Raw genomic sequence first — 23,447 nt, forward strand, 5'->3', positions numbered from 1 at the left:
CAGTATGTCTCCTTCTCTGTCTGGCTTCTTTTGCTCAGCATAATGTTTTCTGAGATTCACCCACGTTGCTGTGTGTCTCAGCAGATTGCTCTTTTTTGTCTTGAGTAGTATTCCATTGAGTGAACATACTAACATTTGTTTATTCATTCACCTGATGGACATTTGTGTTGTTTCCAGTTTGGGGCCATTATTCATAAAGCTGCTATGAACATGTGTGTCGGAATGGACATATGTTTTCATTTACCTTGGGTAAATAACTAGGAGTGGAATTTCTGGGTCATATGGTCAATGTATGTTTAACCTTACAAGAAACTGCCAAACTGTCCTCCACCACAGCTACACCATTTTACATCCCACCAGCGGTGCGTGAGAGCTCTAACTGTTCCCCACCCCCACCAAATCCTGGTTTTGTTAGACTTTTTAATTTCAGTCATTCTGGTGGGTGTTTAGTGCTATCCTTGTGGTTTTAATTTGCATTTCCTGATGACTAATGATGCTGAGTATCTTTCAAGTGCTTATTATACATTATTTACCTTTATAAATGACAGTGTAATGATAGTGCAACAAACTGCTTTGCAGATACCTGAACAGAATGGAAGCAGCAAGCAAATTATCAGGCTATCCTGGCCTAGTGGCTGGTGTATCTAGCCTAGCAGGGAAGGACTTCTCTTGCTATCAGTTTTAGACAAGCAGCATACTCTTTTCAGGTGGCCAATATTCAGCAACTGACTTGTTTGAATACCGGCCTGAGATCTTTGACTTCATTCCCTTCTTTTTTCCTAATCCCAACAAGCCAATAATCCTCAAACTTAATTAATTTTCATCATCTATTCAACAATTTCTCCACCCACCTCTCCTAAGTCTTAGGGTGCTGCTGAAGGAAGATGCAGAACCATCTGGGTCTAGCACAGGGCAGGTGCACTCACTCATCACTGACCGCTTCTCTCTCTGACTCTAGGCACATCCCACATCGTAATTCCGTTCCTTCCCCTCTCCTTAAGCTTTTCATTTTGACCCAAAGTATATTCAGTATATAGTCATTTACTAAATTTACTCTTTGAAGATAGTTTTCGTATTTAGAGATACTTTCAATTTATGGTACTTTCGGGCAATATTTCATTGTTATTATTTGCTGTTCACCATCATGACAACATTTAATGGGAAAAAAATCTATCATTCTACCACCCGTAAAAAATCATATTGTTAATTTTCTATATTTCCTTCCAGGGTTTCTTCTTTGTAGACAGCTCTGAAACTAAAATCTAACAGTCATTTGTTACTCTTTGGCCCAAAGCATTATAGTTATTTATCGTAAAGCCATGCAGGTCTTTCCCCAGAATGCTAAAGATCCACAGAGAAGAAGCAACACGCCAGTCTGATACAGGTACTTACCAATAAGGGCTGATGCCAGAACTGTCATGCCAGAGCTGCAGGCTGTGTAATTCCCGCAGAGAAGACGGAGTGCCCAGGAGGAAGACATCCAGTCCCCCTCGTTCAAAGACTGCTTTCTGGGAGTCACAAAGATGATGGGGCTCGCTCTGCCGCTCTGATCCATAAAGGGTGATAACCACCTAAAACGTGACAACGGAAGATACAGTATAGGAAGTTATAACGTGATTCTTTTGGTTTATCTCTAAGGAGAAAGATGAGGACAGAGAAAACTGCAATTAAATGAAGTCTTGGGGTCTGAGACAAGCATAAAGAGCTCTTCAGGTGTACAGTTTAGAACCAGGAAAGATCACTGTCTGGGATCCTTGTAAAGGACAATTGGACGCAAGGATATTACCAAGTCAGACTGTACCTCACATGGCACAAGACACCAAGCAACAAATGAGGAACATTTATTTCACTAACGTTAGCTGTTGTAGCAGCCCTTCTTCGACAGCCCGTGGAGACCTCAATAAGGTAGTGGAATTGAAAGCTGGGGTCATTATCGGCCAGGACAGTGACCCTCACCTGCAGGAAAAAGCAGAACCAAGAAAACTAGCAGATCTTCACTTAGTATAGACCCCTGCGTCCTCCAGCTAGAAACAGGAGGACGCACTGCGGCAGCTTTGGCAGCTCTGTGGGAAGAAAGGGTGGGGTGTGGGGAGAAGATGTACATATAAATAGACCTAAGTTAAGTGACAAAAGGGGGGAATAAGGGCTGACAGTCCAGGGTTTATGTCTCTAAAATGAAATATTCGTGGAATCAACTCATGGGGTCTTGGGCCTCTAAATCTCTCCACCTCGCACCCACCCACCCAGAAAGGGTTATCAGATAACATACAGGACACGCAGCTAACTGTGAATTTCAGACAAATGATGAATAATTTGGGGTCATACTTATACTAAAAATGCATTCACTATTTATTTGAAATTCAAATATAACTGTCTTGTATTTTTATTTACTAAAAATGGTAATTCTAGACCAACAGCCATAAGGGAATGGATACTGTGTGTATTCTAGAATTTCCACATGTAGGAAAATATAAGAATAAGAAAAATATAGAACAGAAATTAGAAAGAAGCTGTCATCAAAGGTTTTTTTTTTTTTTGTTTCAAAATAAAGATTCTGAGCTTCCCTGGTGGTGCAGTGGTTAAGAATCCGCCTGCCAATGCAGGGGACATGGGTTCGAGCCGTGATCCAGGAAGATCCCACATGCTGCGGAGCAACTAAGCCCTGCACCACAACTACTGAGCCTGCACTCTAGAGCCCGCGCGCCTAGAGCCCGTGTACCGCCACGAGAGAAGTCACCGCAATGAGAAGCCCTCACACCGCAACGAAGAGTAGCCCCTGCTCGCCGCAACTAGAGAAAGCCTGCGCGCAGCAACGAGGACCCAACGCATCCAAAAATAAATAAATAAATAAATTTTAAAAAATTAAATAAAGATTACTTACAGGTTTCCTATATATTGCCATTACATTAAATTATAACTTGACTTACACATAATTTTCATATCCAATGTATTAAGTGAGATAAACTTGCATTTGATTATAGTTAAGTTCTCTGGGTGTTTTCTTTTGGCTTACTCCCGACCTAAATGAATCATATGAGGGTTCAACCTTGGCTAAAAGAAAAAAAATGGAGATAAAAAGTTAAGTCCCTGGGCCTTGAGCCAGAAGATATGAAGAGAAATTTAAGAGAAGCCCCACTTGAATTCTTACACTACCAAGTACCATGCTACCTGCCTCTTTTTTTCTTTTAATTAATTTAATTTAATTTATTTATTTTTCACTGCATTGGGTCTTCGTTGCTGCACGTGGGCTTTTCTCTAGTTGCGGTGAGCGGGGGCTACTCTTCATTGCGGTGTGCGGACTTCTCATTGAGGTGGCTTCTCTTGTTGTGGGGCACAGGCTCTAGGCACATGGGCTTCAGTAGTTGTGGCACATCGGCTTCAGTAGTTGTGGCACACGGGCTTCAGTAGTTGTGGCTCACAGGCTCTAGAGCGCAGGCTCAGTAGTTGTGGCGCACGGGCTTAGCTGCTCTGTGGCAAGTGGGATCTTCCCGGACCGGGGATCAAACCCGTGCCCCCTGCATTGGCAGGCGGGTTCTTAACCACTGTGCCACCAGGGAAGTCCCTACCTGCCTCTTTTGATGAAGGGGTTTAATTTGTTTTTTCATCTTGTTCCACATATTTAAGACATTGTGGCAAAGCTTTTGGAATCAGTCTCATCACCTTCTGCATATCTGCTTGGTCCTTTCTCCAAGCCCACACAAATATGAGCATATAGACTCCAATAAGGCTGGCCAGCAGGGACACCCCAATGGTGTTGCTGGTCACGCGAAAGAACAGGTCAACTGTGTCTTCCACATTCACTGTCCGAGGCACAATAAAGAAATTGTCGCCAAAGTAGGTCAGGTGGTTACACAGACACTGTGTCCTCAAAAGTGTGCTCTGTGGCCCAACCTGGAGTAACAGTCAAGACATTGATTCTTTTTTTTTTTTTTTTTTTAAAGGAACTCTATTTATTTATTTATATATTTATTTTTGGCTGTGTTGGGTCTTCGTTTCCGTGCGAGGGCTTTCTCTAGTTGCGGCAAGCGGGGCCACTTGAAGCCACTCTTCATCGCGGTGCGTGGGCCTCTCACTATCGCGGCCTCTCTTGTTGCGGAGCGCAGGCTCCAGACGCGCAGGCTCAGTAGGTGTGGCTCACGGGCTTAGTTGCTCCGCGGCATGTGGGATCCTCCCAGACCAGGGCTCGAACCCGTGTCCCCTGAATTGGCAGGCAGATTCTCAACCACTGCGCCACCAGGGAAGCCCCCTAAGACATTGATTCTAATTGGCGTGCTAAGGAAGGGACACATGTAAAACAAACATAGGCATTTAGATTTGGGAAACAAGGTCCGATCGCTTATTCTCTGCTGGTGCTAGCGTAAACCAGGACAACTGATGGGCACGGCAGCTTGGCAACATCTAGTAAAACTGAAGAAGCAAAACTCCTTGAATCCTGTGATTCCAGCTCTGAATGTATGTCCTGGAGGAATTTTGCACATGTGCACAAGCAAATGTGAAAAAGGATGCCTCTGTCAACACTGTTTACAACTAGGAGAAATCAGAACAACCTGTGTGTCCAGTAACAGCAGAACATACAAACAAACAAGTAAGTAGAGGCAAACTAATGGACTGCTGGACTTCCCTGGTGGCACAGTGGTTAAGAATCCGCCTGCCAATGCAGGGGACATGGGTTAGATCCCTGGTCAGGGAAGATCCCACATGCCGCTGAGCAACTAAGCCCGTGTGCCACAACTACTGAGCCTGTGCTCTAGAGCCCGCGAGCCACAACTACTGAGCCCGTGTGCCACAACTACTGAAGCCCAGGCGCCTAGAGCCCATGCTCCGCAACAAGAGAAGCCACCGCAATGAGAAGCCCGCGCACCACAACAAAGAGTAACCCCTGCTCGCTACAACTAGAGAAAGCCCACACGCAGCAATGAAGACCCAATGCAGCCAAACATAAAATAAATAAAATAATTAAAAAAAACCACAACTGATGGACTGCTATACAGCAGTTAAAAATGAATGAATTGAAGCTGGATTCATCAACTTGGATAAATGCTGAATGAACAAAGCAAGTTAAAAAAGGATATAATAGGGACTTGCCTAGTGGTCCAGTGGTTAAAACTCCGTGCTTCCACTGCAGGGGGCACGGGTTCGATCCCTGGTCAGGGAACTAAGATCCTGCATGCCGTGAAGCACAGCCAAAAAATAAATAAATAAACTTAAAAAGAAAAAAAAGGATATAATAGCATGGTACCATTTACACAAAGACCAAAAGTGTGCAAACCACCATTCATGAATCCAGTTTGTCAGCCTCCCTCACTGGAAAGTAAGCTCATGAGGACACTCTTGTCCATCACTAGTTCCTATATGTGGGTCTGGAATGTATTAGATGCTCAATAAATATCTGCTGAAAGAATGAACACATAGGACTTCCCTGGTGGCGCAGTGGTTAAGAATCCACCTGCGAATACACAGGACATGGGTTCGAACCCTGGTCCAGGAAGATCCCACATGCCACGGAGCAACTAAGCCTGTGCGTCACAACTCTAGAGCCCACGAGCCACACTACTGTGCCCGTACGCCACAACTACTGAGCCTGCACTCTTGAGCCTACGAGCCACAACTACTGAGCCTGCGTGCCACAACTACTGAAGCCCGCACACCTAGAACCAGTGCTATGCAGTGAGAACCTACCGCAATGAGAGGCCTGTGCACTGCAATGAAGATTAGCCCCCGCTTGCCACCAACTAGAAAAAGCCCGCGTGCAGCAACGAAGACCCAATGCAGCCAAATAAATAAATAAATACATTAAAAAAAGATTGATTCTTTAAAAAAAAAAAAAAAAAAAGAATGAACACATATACCAAACTCCGGACAGGGGTGACCCTTTGGCAAGAGCAAGGAAATGAGGTTGGAGAGGGATAGACCCAGGTCTTCCATTATCCCAGTGTTTTTTTAAATTTTAAAATACTTGAACTTAATACAGCAAAATACAAACTTTGTGATAAAGCTGAGTGGTGTCTTTAATTTTTTAATCATATTATTCCCTATAACTTTTCATATATTGTAACATTTCTTTATAAAAAATATCTTTTAAAATCACTAAGCAAATGAATGGAAGGTACCAATTCCACACCTGCTTTTGTAGATGAAAAGTCTAAAATGCTGTCAGGATGACTGACTTCCTTCCACAGAACAAGGTTAAGTTCTGGTTGCCCATTCCACTTTTGGCCGTTGGAGGAATTCTCATGTGCACTCTGGGCTCTGATACTTTGATGGAGTCCGAATAACAAAGGCTTCAAGGAGGCAGGAAATGTCCTGACGCCTTTTGCAGTCAGTGGCCACTGCTGGGAGCGAAGAAAATCTCCCCCACCTCGCTACCCCGTGGGGTTTCCCTGCCGAGCAGCCCTGGACGCTTGTCAGAAGGCAGACTCTCGGACCCGCCCCAATTCACTGCAACAGACTCTGCATTTTAACAAGCTTCCAGTCTGAGGGGTTGCATGAATGGTGCGGAAGCCTTCCAGGGAATCCTCTTTCCTTCTGTTCTCAATCTGGATAACACTCTCTCACATAATTTTTTAAAAAATAAATTTATTTATTTATTTGTTTTTATTTTTGGCTGTGTTTGGTCTTCATTGCTGCGCAGGCTTTCTCTAGTTGCGGCGAGCAGGGGTTACTCTTTGTTGTGGTGCGCAGGCTTCTCACTGCAGTGGCTTCTCTTGTTGCGGAGCACGGGCTCTAGGCACGCAGGTTCAGTAGTTGTGGCTCACAGGCTTAGTGCACCGTGGCATGTGGGATCTTCCCCGGCCAGGGATCAAACCCGTGTCCCCTGCATTGGCAGGCGGATTCTTAACCACTGCGCCACCAGGGAAGCCCTATCAGATCTTTTAGAAAGAGCTGCCTCAGGATTTCCAGACGCTTACAGCACATTCTTTGTGCACATGAAACCAGACAGCATCTCACAGGATCACTAGTGTGAAAATGTATAGCGCCCTTTTAAAGTGTTCAGATACCCGGAACGAGGCAGTAATTGCAGGAGTGACAGTCTGTCCCCACCTGGCTTAGAATATACAGGAATCTGTTAGCTTATTTTTAAGTACAAAAGTTCTCTTTTTTTTTTTTTTTTTTTGGAGTGAACGGGGCAAGCTCCTATTCCAACTCCCTGCTCCAAAAATCCAGTTGCTATATTGTCCTTGAATAGAGGATGTATCAGATATTAAATTGATATAAATAGATACTACACTTGATCTTAGCCAAAAGACCGAGAAGCAGTAAAAGTTCTCTTTTATGTAGCAGAAAGTCGGCCTCATTTTACCCTCCGCATATTTAGTACTTGTAGAATTGATCAGCTTCCATATACCACTTGTCTTATTTTATGTAGATTGTCAGATTCACCCTGGACTAATGTTTGGGAAAAAAATGACAGATCTAAAGCACAAGGCTGCTCCAAAGAGACACGTTCTCTCAGCCGACCACACAACACGCCTCCTCCTTTTAACCAGGCTGATTTATTTCCCTTCCAATGCTTTTTCTTTCCGGGCCGCCCCAAATGAGACGACAGAGCACTGAGAGTACTGCCAGCTGAGGTGGGAGAGAGGCAGGAGTGGGCAGCTTCTGACCTGGCGTCGCGGCTCCTCCACGTGCTGTTGCCGCTGTCCCAGAAGTAACGCTGGGTGACGGCAGTGACCACCGAGAGCAGGGCGGGCGTCTGCTGGGCACCCTCCTTGCCTCTCTGCAACAGGGCTGTTATGTAGTAGGTGCCAACCCCATCCTGCAGGCTCTCTGGAGTCAGCAACCGTGTATACGGCTCATCTGAGAACAAACAAGAGAACTTAGCTGCCTTTCAAAGGGGATAAAAATACCATTAGAACCTTTCTTCAGAAGGGTCTATTATCATCATTATTTTATTTTACAAATGGGGAAATGATAAGCCTAGAATCACAAATGGTTTTAAAGAAAATGACCGGTGATATAGTCTGGGGCTTTGGATGACTCCTGTTCCAGTTAAAAAAAAAAAAAAAAAAAATCATATGCTTTTGATAAATGAAGACTTAGGGCTAATGAATTAGAATGTATTATGAGTTATAGAAAAACGAAATAATCACACATCAAAATGAGTAGCTAGAAGACCTAGGTAACAAAAGAAACCCAAGAGTGGTGCAGGGGCAGGCACAGAGTGGTTCCAGGTCTGCATGTCAGAGGCCTGGTTTCAGGCCCGGCTCTGTCAGGTAGCTGCTGAGGGCTGAGGCAAGTCACCCAATCGATGTAGTTTTCTCATCTCTCAAACACAAAATCTGGACCAAAGGACCTCTAAGATCCCTTCCAGCTCCAAATGACATGACATTATTGCCAAGATCAGTAGGTAGGACAGAGTGCATGTTCTGAATCAGGAAAGAGCCTGCCGGTAACGCAGACAGAATTCGTAGCTGGCAGCCCAGCAGTGACAGCTGCTGTCTCAGTAGCTTTGCTAAACAGGAAGAATCACTTAAAAAGTGATTACAAGAGAGCTTGTAAAACTGGAGAATTCCGAATAAGATCAGTGCATTGTGTCAGTTTCACTTCCTGGTTGTGACACTGTACTATAGTTATGCAAGATTAGGGGAAACTGGGTGGAAGGTATGTGAGAGCTCTGTGTTTTGCTTTTTACAATTGCATGTGAATTTACAATTGCACAATTGTCTCAAAATAAAAAGTTTAAAAAAAGAAAAGAAAAGCATGCATTTTAAAGTAAGTTTCTGACATCTTGTTGGGGTTTACCTTTCTGTGACACCTCCTCCTTTGGCAGGGAGAGGTTCAGGTGGAAGTGTGTGTGGTTAGGCTGGTGCTGGAACCCCAGGTAGAGCGTCACTGAAACGGGGCTTTCAGGCTCCACGCACACTATGAGGGATTTCTCCAGGGAAGTGACATTCACTGTGATAGTAAAATAGTCTGCACTCACGTTGAGGCTGGTGGGATGGGTGCCCGTGCTCGCGTTTCTCCATAGCACGATCTAGAATAAGAGAGAGTTCATCAATCTTCAAGTTTAAGATGGTCCATCCATTGATGCCTTTCAGCCTCCTTTTAGTGATAATGGAATGCAACTTGCTAGGTCTTCTTCTGTGAATGTTAGCAGTGCCAGGCGTTAAGGGAGAGTATATAGTCTCAGACCTAAAACGTTCTCCTAAGGGTAAGGTAGATTTCTTTGTAGAAGTTCCTAAGTAATGATGTGAGTAACAAAACAATGGCACGCCCATAAATCTAAAATGATTTCCTTCAAGTTGTTGCAGACTTCCATCCTATTCTCCAGGAATTCCTATGCCCTTCTGTTTTATTCCCTAATAATCAAGTCATACATTGATATCTTCCATTAAATCATGGACTTGGAGCAACTTATGATTAGAGCTTAGTAACACACTTCCGATGCTTCCAACAAACTTCTTGTCATCAAAATCTCTGAAGGGATTGAAAGCTAGTCCTGTTACTTAGAGACAAGAACACTCTAGTTTCATCAATTGCCGAAATATTTATAAATAACACCCTGGTAGGTAATAAGGTATCAAATATCATACAGTAAATGTTGGGATTTCCCCTTGCTAATACGTACACATATTTTTTTGGCCATGCTGTGAGGCATGTGGGATCTTAGTTCTAAGACCAGGGATCGAACTCGTGCCCCCTGCAGTGGAAGCACGGAGTCCTAATCATTGGACTGCCAGCAAATTCTCCACTAATATTTTAAATGAAATAATATTTGTCATTATAACATCATACAAGGAAGAATTAGTTAATGAAAGATGAAATATAAAAAAAATTTAAAAATAAATAAAAATTGTGATACCCAATGCAGCCAAAAATAAATAAATAAATAAATAAATAATTAAAAAAAAAGATGAGTCATTTACTTATGACCCTCAGAATTATTATTTTTTATCTGTATACCTGGAGGATTCATTTTACTAGGAAGTAAGAATTCTGCTCTCCAGGATAAGGCAACAATCTTACTTCTATTTGTTAGGTAGTTGCTGAAAGAAATATACTGATGTAACCAGGTTGGTAGGAGTCGATGATTATTCAGAGATTTCCAGCTTTGTATACATAGTGAAGAATTGAGACCAATTCAAATCATAACCCAGAAGCTTAGTTATATCTAGAAGTCTGTTAATACTCCCAACCTCTATAGTGGGTCATTTTTAAAGAGGCCTCCATTCCTGCCAGTGCGAAACAGAACTTAACGCACACAACCTTCTCTCACTGGGTCTGGTCAGCTTACATTTTCACCCAAATGCCTACAGCCATCAAATCCTATGTTCATTCTGATCAGAATCAATTTCACACTCACTTGGATGTTAACTCCTGGGTGTTTATTCAAGAGCTGCTCCAAGACTGACGCTGATGGAAAGCCTAACCTCACAGGTGCTGGGGAACCGAAGGTGTAAGAGCTCAGAGGCAAAGTTGATATGTTTTGCCTAATGAAAAAGAAGTTAAATGGAAATCAATTTGTGTGTTCTCTAAAGATCAAAAACCTAAAACAAAACTCTCCCCGTTCCTTCCTCCTGTTACCTGCTCAGCAACAGGGTAGCAGCGAAAGAGGTCAGAGTCACTGAGGACTCAGAACCAATTCTGCTGTAGAAACGCTTCCTGGATCCTCCTGAGGCTCAGCAAGGACATGTTCAGTGTATTTTCTACCTGCATTTAGAGGGAAATACCAGGGGACTTGTGTAACCTCAGGGTATTGTTAGTGAAATAATGGTTTGAGAGGTCAGAAAAGGGGACAAGGATCTTGACAGTGATGTAATGAAAGGTGACACTCATTGGAAGGATCCATGGAAAGTACTTGCAGTCTGGCTAAAGACTCCTCATCCTTTGTATCAACTAAGACGGCCACCCAGGGAAATATTTCTTTGCCCCATGATATAAGCTGCCCTAGACCTGCTTACGACAAATGTTTTTTTAAAAACAGCTTTTTTTTGCAATGAAATTCACACAGACAATTCACAGGTTTAGAGTACACAATTCAATGATTTTTAGTATATTCACAAGGTTGTGCTACTATCACCACGATCTAATTTTAGAACATTTTCATCTTCCCTAAAACAAACCCAGAAACCAGTAGCAGTCACTGCCCATTCTCCTGTCCCCAGCCCTAGGCAACTACTAATCTACATTCTGTGTCAATAGATCTGCCTCTTCTGGACATTTCATATAAACGGAATCATAATATATGGTCTTTTACGTTTGGCTTCTTTCACTTAGCATAGTGTTTTCAAGGTTCATCCATGTTGTAGCTTGTATAGTACTTCATTCCTTTTTTGTTGCCAAATAATATTCCATTGTAAGGACGTACACTTTACTTATTCATTCATCCGATCATGGACACCGGCATTGTTTCTACTTTTTGGCTATCTGACTGTTTGAATAATGTTGCTATGAACATAAGTGTACACGTCTTTGTGTGGACATATGTGGGTATATACCAAGGAGTGGAATGGCTAGGCCTCATGATAATTCTATTTTTAACATTTTGCAAAACTGTCAAACTCTTTTCCAAAGTGGCTGTATCATCATTTTACAATCCAACAACATACGAGTGTTCCAGTTTCTCTGTCTCCCTGCCAACACTTGTTATTGTCTGTCTTTTTGAATGTGAAGTGGGATCTCATGGTAGTTTGATTTTCACTTCCCTAGTGACTAGTGATGTTGAACATCTTTCTATGTGATTAGTAAATATAATTCATTTAGTGGAGTATTTATTACGTACCTACCACGTTACTGAATTCTTTTTACTGGATTTCAGCAACAGGTGGTCTCGGCTCACGGATGGGGTTGAGAGGAAGAGCCTGGAGTGGGGTTGAGAGGAAGAGCCTGGAGCAGGCTTGACAGAGGAGTCTCCTCAGTGGTGCCTACTTTGCTGGGTTCTCTAGAGGTCTAGGGAGAGGCTGTGTGATACCTGATCTGTCAAGAGGAAAACGTCTCCGAATGGAGTTGGCCACCAGCACATACTGTACCTACCTGCTCAGTGTCGTCCTTGGGTCTTTGCTGACTTGCTTCACTAGTTTTCGTTATGTTGTTGAGGGAGTGAAAGAGGCAGACAGTCACAGGCATTCTGGAGCCCAGGTTGCTGCTGTTCGGAAATGGGCTCTGCGGTAGCTGCTCATTCAGGTCAATAAGTGCATCGATGACACCCACCTGGAATTTTAGAGAGCAAACACACATCCCTGAACTGCTTACAACTGCTTTTTTTTTTTTTGGCCGCGTGGCATGTGGTATCTTAGTTCCCCGGCCAGGGATCGAACCCGAGCTCCCTGCATTGGAAGCGTGGAGTCTTAACCACTGGACTGCCAGGGAATTTCCTGCTTAAGGCTGCTTTAAATTTGTGTTCTTCTCATAAGAAGTTCTGTGCTCTTTACACATTTCGAATGCATCTTTTAAAACTTTTAATTTTATAGTGGGGTATAGTTAACAATGCCCTGTTAATTTCAGGTGTACAACAAAGTGATCCAGTTATACATATACGTGTATCTATTCTTTATGTATTATTTTTAAACATCTTTATTGGAGTATAACTGCTTTACAATGGTGTGTTAGTTTCTGCTTTATAACAAAGTGAATCAGTTATACATATACATATATCCCCATGTCTCTTCCCTCTTGCGTCTCCCTCCCTCCCACCCTCCCTATCCCACCCGTCTAGGTGGTCACAAAGCACAGAGCTGATCTCCCTGTGCTATGTGGCTGCTTCCCACTAGCTAGCTATTTTACATTTGGTAGTGTATATATGTCCATGCCACTCTCTCACTTTGTCCCATCTTATCCTTCCCCCTCCCCATATCCTCAAGTCCATTCTCTAGTAGGTCTTATGCATTTTTATAAGAAGCAATATTACAACTTGGCGGGGAAGGAACATATATTGTTACACATTACTTATGGGGAGGATGCGTGGTTCAGGTTATTCTAAGGAACTGACAATGACCCTTTTTGAGTGATAAGCAGATCAAAAATCTAATTAACATAACTAAGCTAAAAAAAAAAAAAGGAGTGCTGAGGAAAAGAGCAATGCTGACTGAAATACTGAGTAGACTATCCTTTTATATTTAGGGTCTCAAAAGTATTCAAGATAGACTAAAAAGAAAGACCAAGGAGAAGTTCTACATGAAACAGAAAACACCAACTCTCCTTTCTGTGGGTTGTTCACAAGTAAAACAAGTCGAAATAGAAGGTGAAGCCAGTTGACAGATATTTAGTGAATATCCACTGCAGTTACAACTATTTTTGTTTCCAAATGTTATTTTCAAAGTTACATGTGTTAAAAACCTCTGCAAAATAAAAGATACAAAAAACAAAGTTAAAAAGACAGGGGCATAAAGTATTAGCAACATATACAACAAAAAGTTAACATCAATAATAAATAAAGCTGTCTTACAAACAAATAAGAAAATTACCAAAAAACCCAAGGGGGAAAAACGAATGATGGATATATACAAGCAATTCAGAAGACAAAAAAAAATTGTCAATAAATATATAAAATGATGTTTGACCTCTTTAATGACCAATAAAATGCTTTTCTTTCTTTTCTTGCTTTTGAAATTGGCAAAAGTGAGAGGGTGAGGAAGTGGTTGGTGGGAATGTAAAACAATGCCTTTTAGGAGGGTAATTTTTCCATTGATTAAAAATTTAAGAGCCCATCAATTCTATTTCTACCTCTCTTTCCCACAGGAATATTTGTACAAGTACTCAAAGATGTAGGTACATGGATGTTCATGGATGATGTCTGCAAGAGTAAACAAATGAAAAATATTCAAATGAACACTAAGAATAGTGAGTTCATGCCTGTGTACTACCATGAAAAGATATCTATGACACAGTATTAAGTAAAAAAATCAAGGAGCAGAAAAATTTGTGTAATTTAACCTGATTTTTGTTAACACCAAACAACAAACTTGTGTGTGTATAGAAAAATGTCTGGAGGGTTATGCACAGCAAATTAAGAATAAATTAATAACAGTGATTACACCTAGAGAATGGGATTAGCAAGAAGGACCAAGATGGTGAGGGCTTCTGTTTTTACTTTATATGCTTTTGTTCTGATTTTTGAATAAGAAGCATGTATTATTTCTGTAATTAAAAAGTCCAAATAAATGAACCCAGATTGCACCTATATGCTATAGCAAAATATCTGAAAATATAGGAAATGGAAAAATGGAAATTAAAATTCTCACTAATCCTGGGACTTCCCTGGTGGCACAGTGGTTAAGAATCGGCCTGCCAGGACATATTTAAAGTGATGAAAGGGAAAAACCTACAACCAAGATTACTCTACCCAGCAAGGATCTCATTCAGATTTGATGGAGAAATTAAAACCTCTACAGATAAGCAAAAGTTAAGAGAATTCAGCACCACCAAACCAGCTTTACAAGAAATGCTAACAGAACTTCTCTAGGCAGGAAACACAAGAGAAGGAAAAGACCTACAAAAACAAACCCAAAACAATTAAGAAAATGGTCACAGGAACATACATATCGATAATTACCTTAAATATAAATGGATTAAATGTTCGAACCAAAAGACATAGACTAGCTGAATGGATACAAAAACAAGACCCGTACATATGCTGTCTACAAGAGACCCACTTCAGACCTAGGGACACATACAGACTGAAAGTGAGGGGATGGAAAAAGATATTCCATGCAAATGGAAATCAAAAGAAAGCTGGAGTAGCAATTCTCATATCAGACAAAATAGACTTTAAAATAAAGACTATTACAAGAGACAAGGACACTACAGTTTGATCAAGGGATCAATCCAAAAAGAAGATATAACAATTGTAAATATTTATGCACCCAACATAGGAGCACCTGAATACATAAGGCAAATGCTAACAGCCATAAAAGGGGAAATCAACAGTAACACAATCATAGTAGGGGACTTTAACACCCCACTTTCATCAATGGACAGATCATCCAAAATGAAAATAAATAAGGAAACACAAGCTTTAAATGACACATTAGACAAGATGGACTTAATTGATATTTATAGGACATTCCATCCAAAAACAACAGAATACACTTTCTTCTCAAGTGCTCATGGAACATTCTCCAGGATAGATCATATCTTGGGTCACAAATCAAGCCTTGGTAAATTTAAGAAAACTGAAATCGTATCAAGTATATTTTCCGAACACTACGCTAGGAGACTAGATAACAATTACAGGAAAAAAATATGTGAAATATGCAAACACACGGAGGCTAAACAATATGCTACTAAATAACCAAGAGATCACTGAAGAAATCAAAGAGGAAATCAAAAAAAAACCTAGAAACAAATGACAATGAAAACACGACGACCCAAAACCTATGGGATGCAGTAAAAGCTGCCCTAACAGGGAAGTTTCTAGCATACAATCCTACCTCAAGAAACAAGAAAAATCTCAAATAAACAACCTAACCTTACACCTAAAGCAATTAGAGAAAGAAGAACAAAAAACCCCAAAGTTAGCAGAAGGAAAGAAACCATAAAGATAAGATCAGAAATAAATGAAAAAGAAATGAAGGAAACAATAGCAAAGATCAATAAAACTAAAAGCTTGTTCTTTAAGAAGACAAAATTGATAAACCATTAGCCAGACTCATCAAGAAAAAAAGGGAGAAGACTCAAATCAACAGAATTAGAAATGAAAACGGAGAAGTAACAACTGACACTGCAGAAATACAAAAGATCATGAGAGATTACTACAAGCAACTATATGTCAATAAAATAGACAACCTGGAAGAAATGGAGAAATTCTTAGACAAGTACAACCTTCCAAGACTGAACCAGGAAGAAACAGAAAATATAAACAGACCAATCACAAGCACTGAAATTGAAACTGTGATTAAAAAATCTTGCAACAAACAAAAGCCCAGAACCAGATGGTTTCACAGGTGAATTCTATCAAACATTTAGAGAAGCACTAACACCTATCCTTCTCAAACTCCTCCAAAATATAGCAGAGGGAGGGACACTCCCAAACTCATTCTATGAGGCCACCATCACCCTGATACCAAAACCAGATGAAGATGTCACAAAAAAAGAAAACTACAGGCCAATGTCTCTGATAAACATAGATGCAAAAATCCTCAACAAAATACTAGCAAACAGAATCCAACAGCACATTAAAAGGATCATACACCATGATCAAGTGGGGTTTATCCCAGGAATGCAAGAATTCTTCAATATATGCAAATCAATCAATGTACTACACCACATTAACAAATTGAAGGATAAAAACCGTATGATAATCTCAATAGATGCAGAAAAAGCTTTTGACAAAATTCAACACCCATTTACGATAAAAACTCTCCAGAAAGTAGGCACAGAGGGACCCTACCTCAACATAATAAAGTTCATATATGACAAACCCACAGCCAACATCGTTCTCAACGGTGAAAGACTGAAACCATTGCCTCTAAGATCGGCAACAAGACAAGGTTGCCCACTCTCACCACTATTATTCAACATAGTTTTGGAAGTTTTAGCCACAGCAATCAGAGAAGAAAAAGAAATAAAAGGAATCCAAATCAGAAAAGAAGAAGTAAAACTGTCACTGTTTGCAGATGACATGATACTATACATAGAGAATACTAAAGATGCTACCAGAAAACTACTAGAGCTAATCAATGAATTTGGTAAAGTTGCAGGATACAAAATTAATGCACAGAAATCTCTTGCATTCCTATACACTAATGATGAAATATCTGAAAAAGAAATTAAGGAAACACTCCCATTTACCATTGCAGCAAAAAGAATCAAATACCTAGGAATAAACCTACCTAGGGAGACAAAAGACCTGTATGCAGAACACTATAAGACACTGATGAAAGAAATTAAAGGTGATACCAACAGATGGAGAGATATACCATGTTGTTGGATTGGAAGAATCAATATTGTGAAAATGACTATATTACCCAAAGCAATCTACAGATTCAATGCAATCCCTATCAAATTACCAATGGCATGTTTTATGGAACCAGAACAAAAAATCTTAAAATTTGTATGGAGACACAAAAGACCCCGAATAGCCAAAGCAGTCTTGAGGGGAAAAAACGGAGCTGGAGGAATCAGACTCCCTGACTTCAGACTATACTACAAGGATACAGTAATCAAGACAATATGGTACTGGCACAAAAAGAGAAACACAGATCAATGGAACAAGATAGAAAGACCAGAGATAAACCCATTCACTTATGGTCAACTAATCTATGACAAAGGAAGCAAAGATATACAATGGAGAAAAGACAGTCTCTTCAATAAGTGGTGCTGGGAAAACTGGACAGCTACATGTAAAAGAATGAAATTAGAACTCTCCCTAACACCATACACAAAAATAAACTCAAAATGGATTTGAGACCTAAATGTCAGACCGGACACTATAAAACTCTTAGAGGAAAACATAGCAAGAACACTCTTTGACATAAATCACAGCAAGATCTTTTTTGATCCACCTCCTAGAGTACTGGAAATAAAAACAAAAATAAACAAATGGGACATAATGAAACTTAAAAGCTTTTGCACAGCAAAGGAAACCATAAACAAGAGGAAAAGACAACCCTCAGAATGGGAGAAAATATTTGCAAACAAATCAACGAACAAAGGATTAATCTCCAAAATATACAAACAGCTCATGCAGCTCAATATTAAAAAAACAAACAACCCAGTCCAAAAATGGGCAGAAGACCTAAATAGACATTTCTCCAAAGAAGACATACAGATGGCCAAGAAGCACATCAAAAGCTGCTCAATGTCACTAATTATTAGAGAAATGCAAATCAAAACTACAATGAGGTATCACCTCACACCAGTTAGAATGGGCATCATCAGAAAATCTACAAACAACAAATGCTGGAGAGGGTGTGGAGAAAAGGGAACCCTCTTGCCCTGTTGGTGGCAATGTCAATTGATACAGCCACTATGGAGAACAGTATGGAGGCTCCTTAAAAAACTAAAAAATAGAATTACCGTATGGCCCAGCAATCCCACTACTGGGCATATACCCAGAGAAAACCATAATTCAAAAAGACACATGCACCCGAATGTTCATTGTAGCACTATTTACAATAGCCAGGTCATGGAAGCAACCTAAATGCCCATCGACAGATGAATGGATAAAGAAGTTGTGGTACATATATACAATGGCATATTACTCAGCCATAAAAAGGAACGAAATTGGGTCATTTGTAGAGACGTGGATGGATCTAGAGTCTGTCATACAGAGTGAAGTAAGTCAGAAAGAGAAAAACAAATACAGTATGCTAACACATATATATGGAATCTAAGGGAAAAAAAAAAAAAAAAAAAGTCCATGAAGAACCTAGTGGCAAGACGGGAATAAAGACACAGACCTACTAGAGAATGGACTTGAGGATATGGGGAGGGGGTGGGGTGAGATGTGACAGGGTAAGAGAGTGTCATGGACATATATACACTACCAAATGTAAAATAGATAGCTAGTGGGAAGCAGCCGCATAGCACAGGGAGATCAGCTCTGTGCTTTGTGACCACCTAGAGGGGTGGGATGGGGAGGGTGGGAGGGAGGAAGATGCAAGAGGGAAGAGAAATGGGAACATATTGTATATGTATAACTGATTCACTTTGTTATAAAGCAGAAGCTAACACACCATTGTAAGGCAATTATACTTCAATAAAGATGTTTTAAAAAAAAAAAAAAGTTCTAGGTGAAAATGAAAAAAAAAAAAAAAGAGAAAAACAAATATCATATATTAACGCATATATGTGGAACTTACAAAAATCGTACAGCTGAACCAGTTTGCAGAGCAGAAATTGAGAAACAGATGTAGGGAACAAACGTATGGACACCAAGGGGGGAGAGCGGCTGGGGGGTGGTGGTGTGATGAATTGGGCGATTGGGATTGACATGTATACACTGATGTGTATAAAACTGATGACTAATAAGGACCTGCTGTATAAAAAAATAAGTAAAATTAAGTTAAAAAAAAAAAGAAGACATTAAATCCTGAAATGGGTATAAAACCCATTGTGGAATATTTTCATGGACTTGTTTAGTTTTTGCTTTTAATTGGGATATAGGCTTGTCTGTTAGGGGAGGAACACTTTTCCCTTCTTCCCTTCCAGGTTCTTTGGCTGGTCTAATAATTTTTAAGTTGACGTAAGACAGATTAACAAGAGAAAAACACATTTAATTACGTATGTATGGGAGTCCCAAAGATGGGAGACTCAAAGACAGGCTATGGAGGTTTAGCTGCCATCCTGAGCTAAGGAGAAGGGGGTAGGGGTCTGGGACATCAAAGGGGAGGAAGACAGTTCACAGAAGATGAGAAGAGGAAAGGTCTGGTAAACAAATGTTTGCCACGCCATGTGGAGATGTGTTTCTAATGTAAGAAAAGTTATCTTTGGTAATAGCTCTCCTCCTGGTACAGACTCCCTACCTCAGTTCTTTTCGGCAATTAAGAGGGAGGTAAAAAGCTCTTCTTGAGTTTGTTGGGCCTTCATCATCTTCGCCTTGAAATAATCCTCGTGCCACAGTGGCCCATTCTGGGGCAGCCTGCCCTGAACCCCATCATCTGTCAGGCATTCTCAGGTTCTGCTCAGAGGCAAAGGGTGAACCCGGCTCCCTCCTAGCATCCTTTTCTTCAAACATCACCGTATTAGAAGGAAAGAGTAAAAGTGCTTTTGCAGGGTCACAAGGGTACCCAAGTTGTGGCTTCAATTTTCCATATTTACCTGATCAGATGTGCTCTGAAATGATGCTTGTGGATGAGTGGTGAAGACACCTGGAATGTGCGTCCTTTTTGGGGCTTGAAGTTATTTCTCCCGGAGCTTTTCCAGCATGTGTTACAGATCCAGGCCTGGTGAGCTCTGGTGGCACAGGGAGCGGCTGGCTGGTAGGTACAGGCGTGACCGATACTCCCTGCTGTGTGCCTCCAGGTGGTATTGAAGGAAACGGGCTGATGGAATGGCGCGGGGTCTTGGACTAAAAGATTAAAATATGCAAAGGAAAAGGCTGAATATGCTTTTACCAAATGATGAATAATTAAGGCAGTATTTCTAAAATTGTTCTAGAACTCCCATGCCCTGTGAGGTAGTAATAGGCATTTCTCTCAGAAAGATCCTGTGCACTAACAGTTTTGATGAAGTGGCATACCATAGTACCCTCTTTAAAATTCACAATTTATATTACTGTGCTTACTGTCAACCATTCACTAAATTATAATTAAACATCTACTATGCGAAGCAATGTTCTGGGGAACTGAGGATACAGCAATGAACAAAATAAGCCAAGTTCTTGCCCTCATGGCGCCTCCATTTTTGTGGTGGTGCCAGATACACAAATTATATCGTGTACTGAATATAAAGTAAAGTAAAAAACATAAAAAAACAAAGGTAAGCAGATGAAGAGAAAGGGTGCTCAGCTATCAGGAGAGGGCATTTTTGCTGACAGTTGGATATAGGGAGAGAGAAAGCTCTGCCAATACATTGGAGATGGACATTTGAGGGGTGCAAAGGCCCTGAGGCCACAGCCTGCTGGCTTTGTTTGAGGAACAAGGAGGCTAGATGAGCAAAAGGGGGAATTGGGGGAGACCAGGAAGATGCTGCGGGGCGGGGTGGGAGGAAGGGATGGGGGTGGAGAGAGCATGTCATGTCAGGCAATCAAGAAGAGTATGATTTTACTCTGCATGAGATGGGAAGATACTTGGGGGCTTTGAGGAGCATGATCTGATTCTGCTGTGAAGGACCCCTAGGACTGCTGGGTTGAGAACGGACAGGAAGGGGCCAGGACTTGAAGCAGGGAGATCAGGAGGAGGCAGATGCACAGCTTAGATGGGAGATGACGGTCGCTCGCTCGGAGACGGTGAGCAGTGGTTAGGCTTCGGCACATGAAAGGCTCTGAGAAGTCCTAAGGTCAAAAACCTTTGTTTTCTTTCCTTCTGGCAACGTTTTAAGAATGCTGGTTGTTATCTTACAGAATATCACTTGGGAAATGCTGCTTTCAGGGGTATTTATTTCACCCCTGTTCTCTTTTATGTTGCTAGAAAACTTACATTTTGCAGTTAATGTTGGATCAAATAAATGTACATCTATATTTAGACATCCACTAAAAGGTTTCTATGCAAGACACAGAGGTGAGAAGGCTGAGAAATTTCTTGAAGGTGAATTTTTTTTTTTTTTGGCCATGCTGAGTGGCTTGTGGGATCTTAATTCCCTGACCAGGGATTGAACCCGTGTCCCCTACAGTGGAAGCATGGAGCCCTAACCACTGGTCTGCCAGGGAATTCCCTTGAAGGTGAAATTTATAGATTATGCAGAGGTCCTACCCTTATTTTCCTTTCACTCAGATTTCTTTCTTTTTCCCTGTTTAAAAAAATTATTAAATTTTATTGCTTTGCATATATTTTGGTAAGATGCCACAAGTCCTTTTTTGGGATGAAGCAGGGAATAAACCAACAACCAACCAACAAATGCTAATTATACCAACATGAAAGCCAAACAGAGGCTTTAAAAAATTTTCTTTAATAAAGCATCCACCAAACCTGATTCTTTCCTGCACTTAAGTACTTTCCTTTCCTCCTTCAAAAATTATATCCAGAGCCCTCTACGAGACAGAGTAGAGTTCTGCCAGGACCCACCAAGAATGACAAAAAGAATAATATTCCAAGATGTGCACTGTGAAGGTCAGTACTTACAAGACTAGCATGAGCAGGTTGGTGGCATGTGGTTGAAAGATGAGTGGCTACTAGAGGAAAAAGAAAGTCAATGAAGCTCAAGGAAAAGTCTTAGGATAGAAATATTTCTTTCTATTTTACTTGAGGATTATTCAAGGCTAAAAACAACACAAATTGTTTTATATAGGAAACCAAAGTGATCATTTCCCACTGTTGATACATCTGTAGACAAGCCAGAAGACTAACAGGATGAAGGATTGAAAACAGAAACTGGATTCTAAAAGTCAAAAATCTGGGGTGCAGAGCTGGTTTGCCTTTTACTGTAACTATGAAGCCTTGAGCAAATGACTTAACCTCTTAATTTTCTCATCTTGATAACTGGTGTAATAATATCCAACGATGTGAAAATTCAAGCAATGTATGTAGAGCTGAGTAAAACCTCACCTCAGATTAGGGTCATTAGGTTGACAGCTTGCTGGGAACAGCAAACTAACCCAGAACTTCAACTGTCGATCTGAGAAGGGGTTATGACCACTAAATAAGCCAACAGGCTGCTGAACTTAGGGTGATACAATTTCTCAGTCTTAGACAAATGTGTTTTGACAGATCTTGCCTTAAAAGATAAGGAAAAAAACAAAGAATAAAAGGGAGCCTATGAATAGCACTTTAGAACCTGGGAATTGACTCCAAAGGACACAGAGGAAAGTGTAGCTCTGAAAATCATCAACAGCAAAATCCAGAAGAATATTTCAGAAAGCTGTTTAACATCCTTAATTGAAACAAAGTCTTTTTTCTTTTTGGCTGTACTGCGAAACAGAGAATCTTAAAGGTAAACCAACTGAAGCTAATATGCATAAGAATGAGAGAGATTAAAAGAGAAATAAATATTAGAGGATTTCAAGAAAACCAAAAATGCTACGGAAAAATTAAGATCCATGTTGGAGGTAATACAGAACAGAACTGAGGTGGAAAAGTCAAATCAGTGGTACGCAGGATAAATGTCAGGAGTTCTTTCAGAATGTACCAGAAAGAGTGATAAATAGGAAACCACTGTTTCACTTAAAAGAATGACAGGAAAGATACGGAGGACAGAAGCCAGCAGGATAGCATATAGATAACTGGTATTTCTCAGGGACAAAACCAGAGCAAATGAAATAGAAGGAATAAATGGGTAGAACAGAAAAAAACTTTCATAAGCCAAGAAAGAGGTATATATGCCACATCACATTCTAGGCAAAATCAGTGAAAAGTAACCTAGATGCATGCTAAAAAAGTTTCTGTAGCACAAGGATTAAAAAATTCTACAAGCAATCCGATATGGAAAAAAAGGCTACCAGAAAAAAAAAAGGGGGGGTTGGTTAGCCTTAGAGTTTTCCACTATAGCATTAAGTGCCAGAAGACAGTGATGTCTACAGAGTTTTGAGGGGGAAGACTGTGAGGAAAGAATTGTATCACTTTCATTGCAGAGAGTGTTGGTTATTCTCTACTATGTCCTCCCTTCCTTCCATGGGAACATGGTAGCCCAGCTAAGGACTACGTTTCCCAGCCCTCCTTGCTTGCAGTGGTGTGGACATGTGATCAGGTCCTGGCCAATGGGATATGAGAAGTAATAGATGCAATTTCCAGGCTGTGCCCTTAAAAAAAAAAAAAGGATCAGCCCCCACCCCACCCCTCTCTCCTTCCCACTTGCTGGAATGTGAACATAGAGTGCAGGGTGATAAAACAGCTTTTATAGACCTGAGATGGATGCTACAAGTTGATGATGGCAGAACAAGGAAGAGCTTGGTCCCGTAAACCACTGATCTTTCC

At 40.8% G+C, this 23,447-nt stretch overlaps 1 protein-coding gene across 1 annotated transcript in view; it reads right to left on the reverse strand.

The window, feature by feature from the left end:
* PKD1L3 (polycystin 1 like 3, transient receptor potential channel interacting) overlaps positions 1-23,447 on the reverse strand; it is a 69,308-nt gene that overhangs the window by 34,770 nt on the left and 11,091 nt on the right. The window contains 12 exon segments of the mRNA XM_082370221.1: positions 1,393-1,571; positions 1,855-1,956; positions 3,661-3,891; positions 7,605-7,609; positions 7,612-7,797; positions 8,743-8,974; positions 9,318-9,445; positions 10,300-10,430; positions 10,525-10,581; positions 10,583-10,650; positions 11,974-12,150; positions 19,709-19,948. Coding sequence (XP_082226347.1) covers positions 1,393-1,571; positions 1,855-1,956; positions 3,661-3,891; positions 7,605-7,609; positions 7,612-7,797; positions 8,743-8,974; positions 9,318-9,445; positions 10,300-10,430; positions 10,525-10,581; positions 10,583-10,650; positions 11,974-12,150; positions 19,709-19,948 — 1,736 coding nt within the window.

The sequence above is a fragment of the Balaenoptera borealis genome (assembly GCF_965194805.1).
Source record: "Balaenoptera borealis genome assembly, chromosome: 19".
Classification (NCBI taxonomy): domain Eukaryota; kingdom Metazoa; phylum Chordata; class Mammalia; order Artiodactyla; family Balaenopteridae; genus Balaenoptera; species Balaenoptera borealis.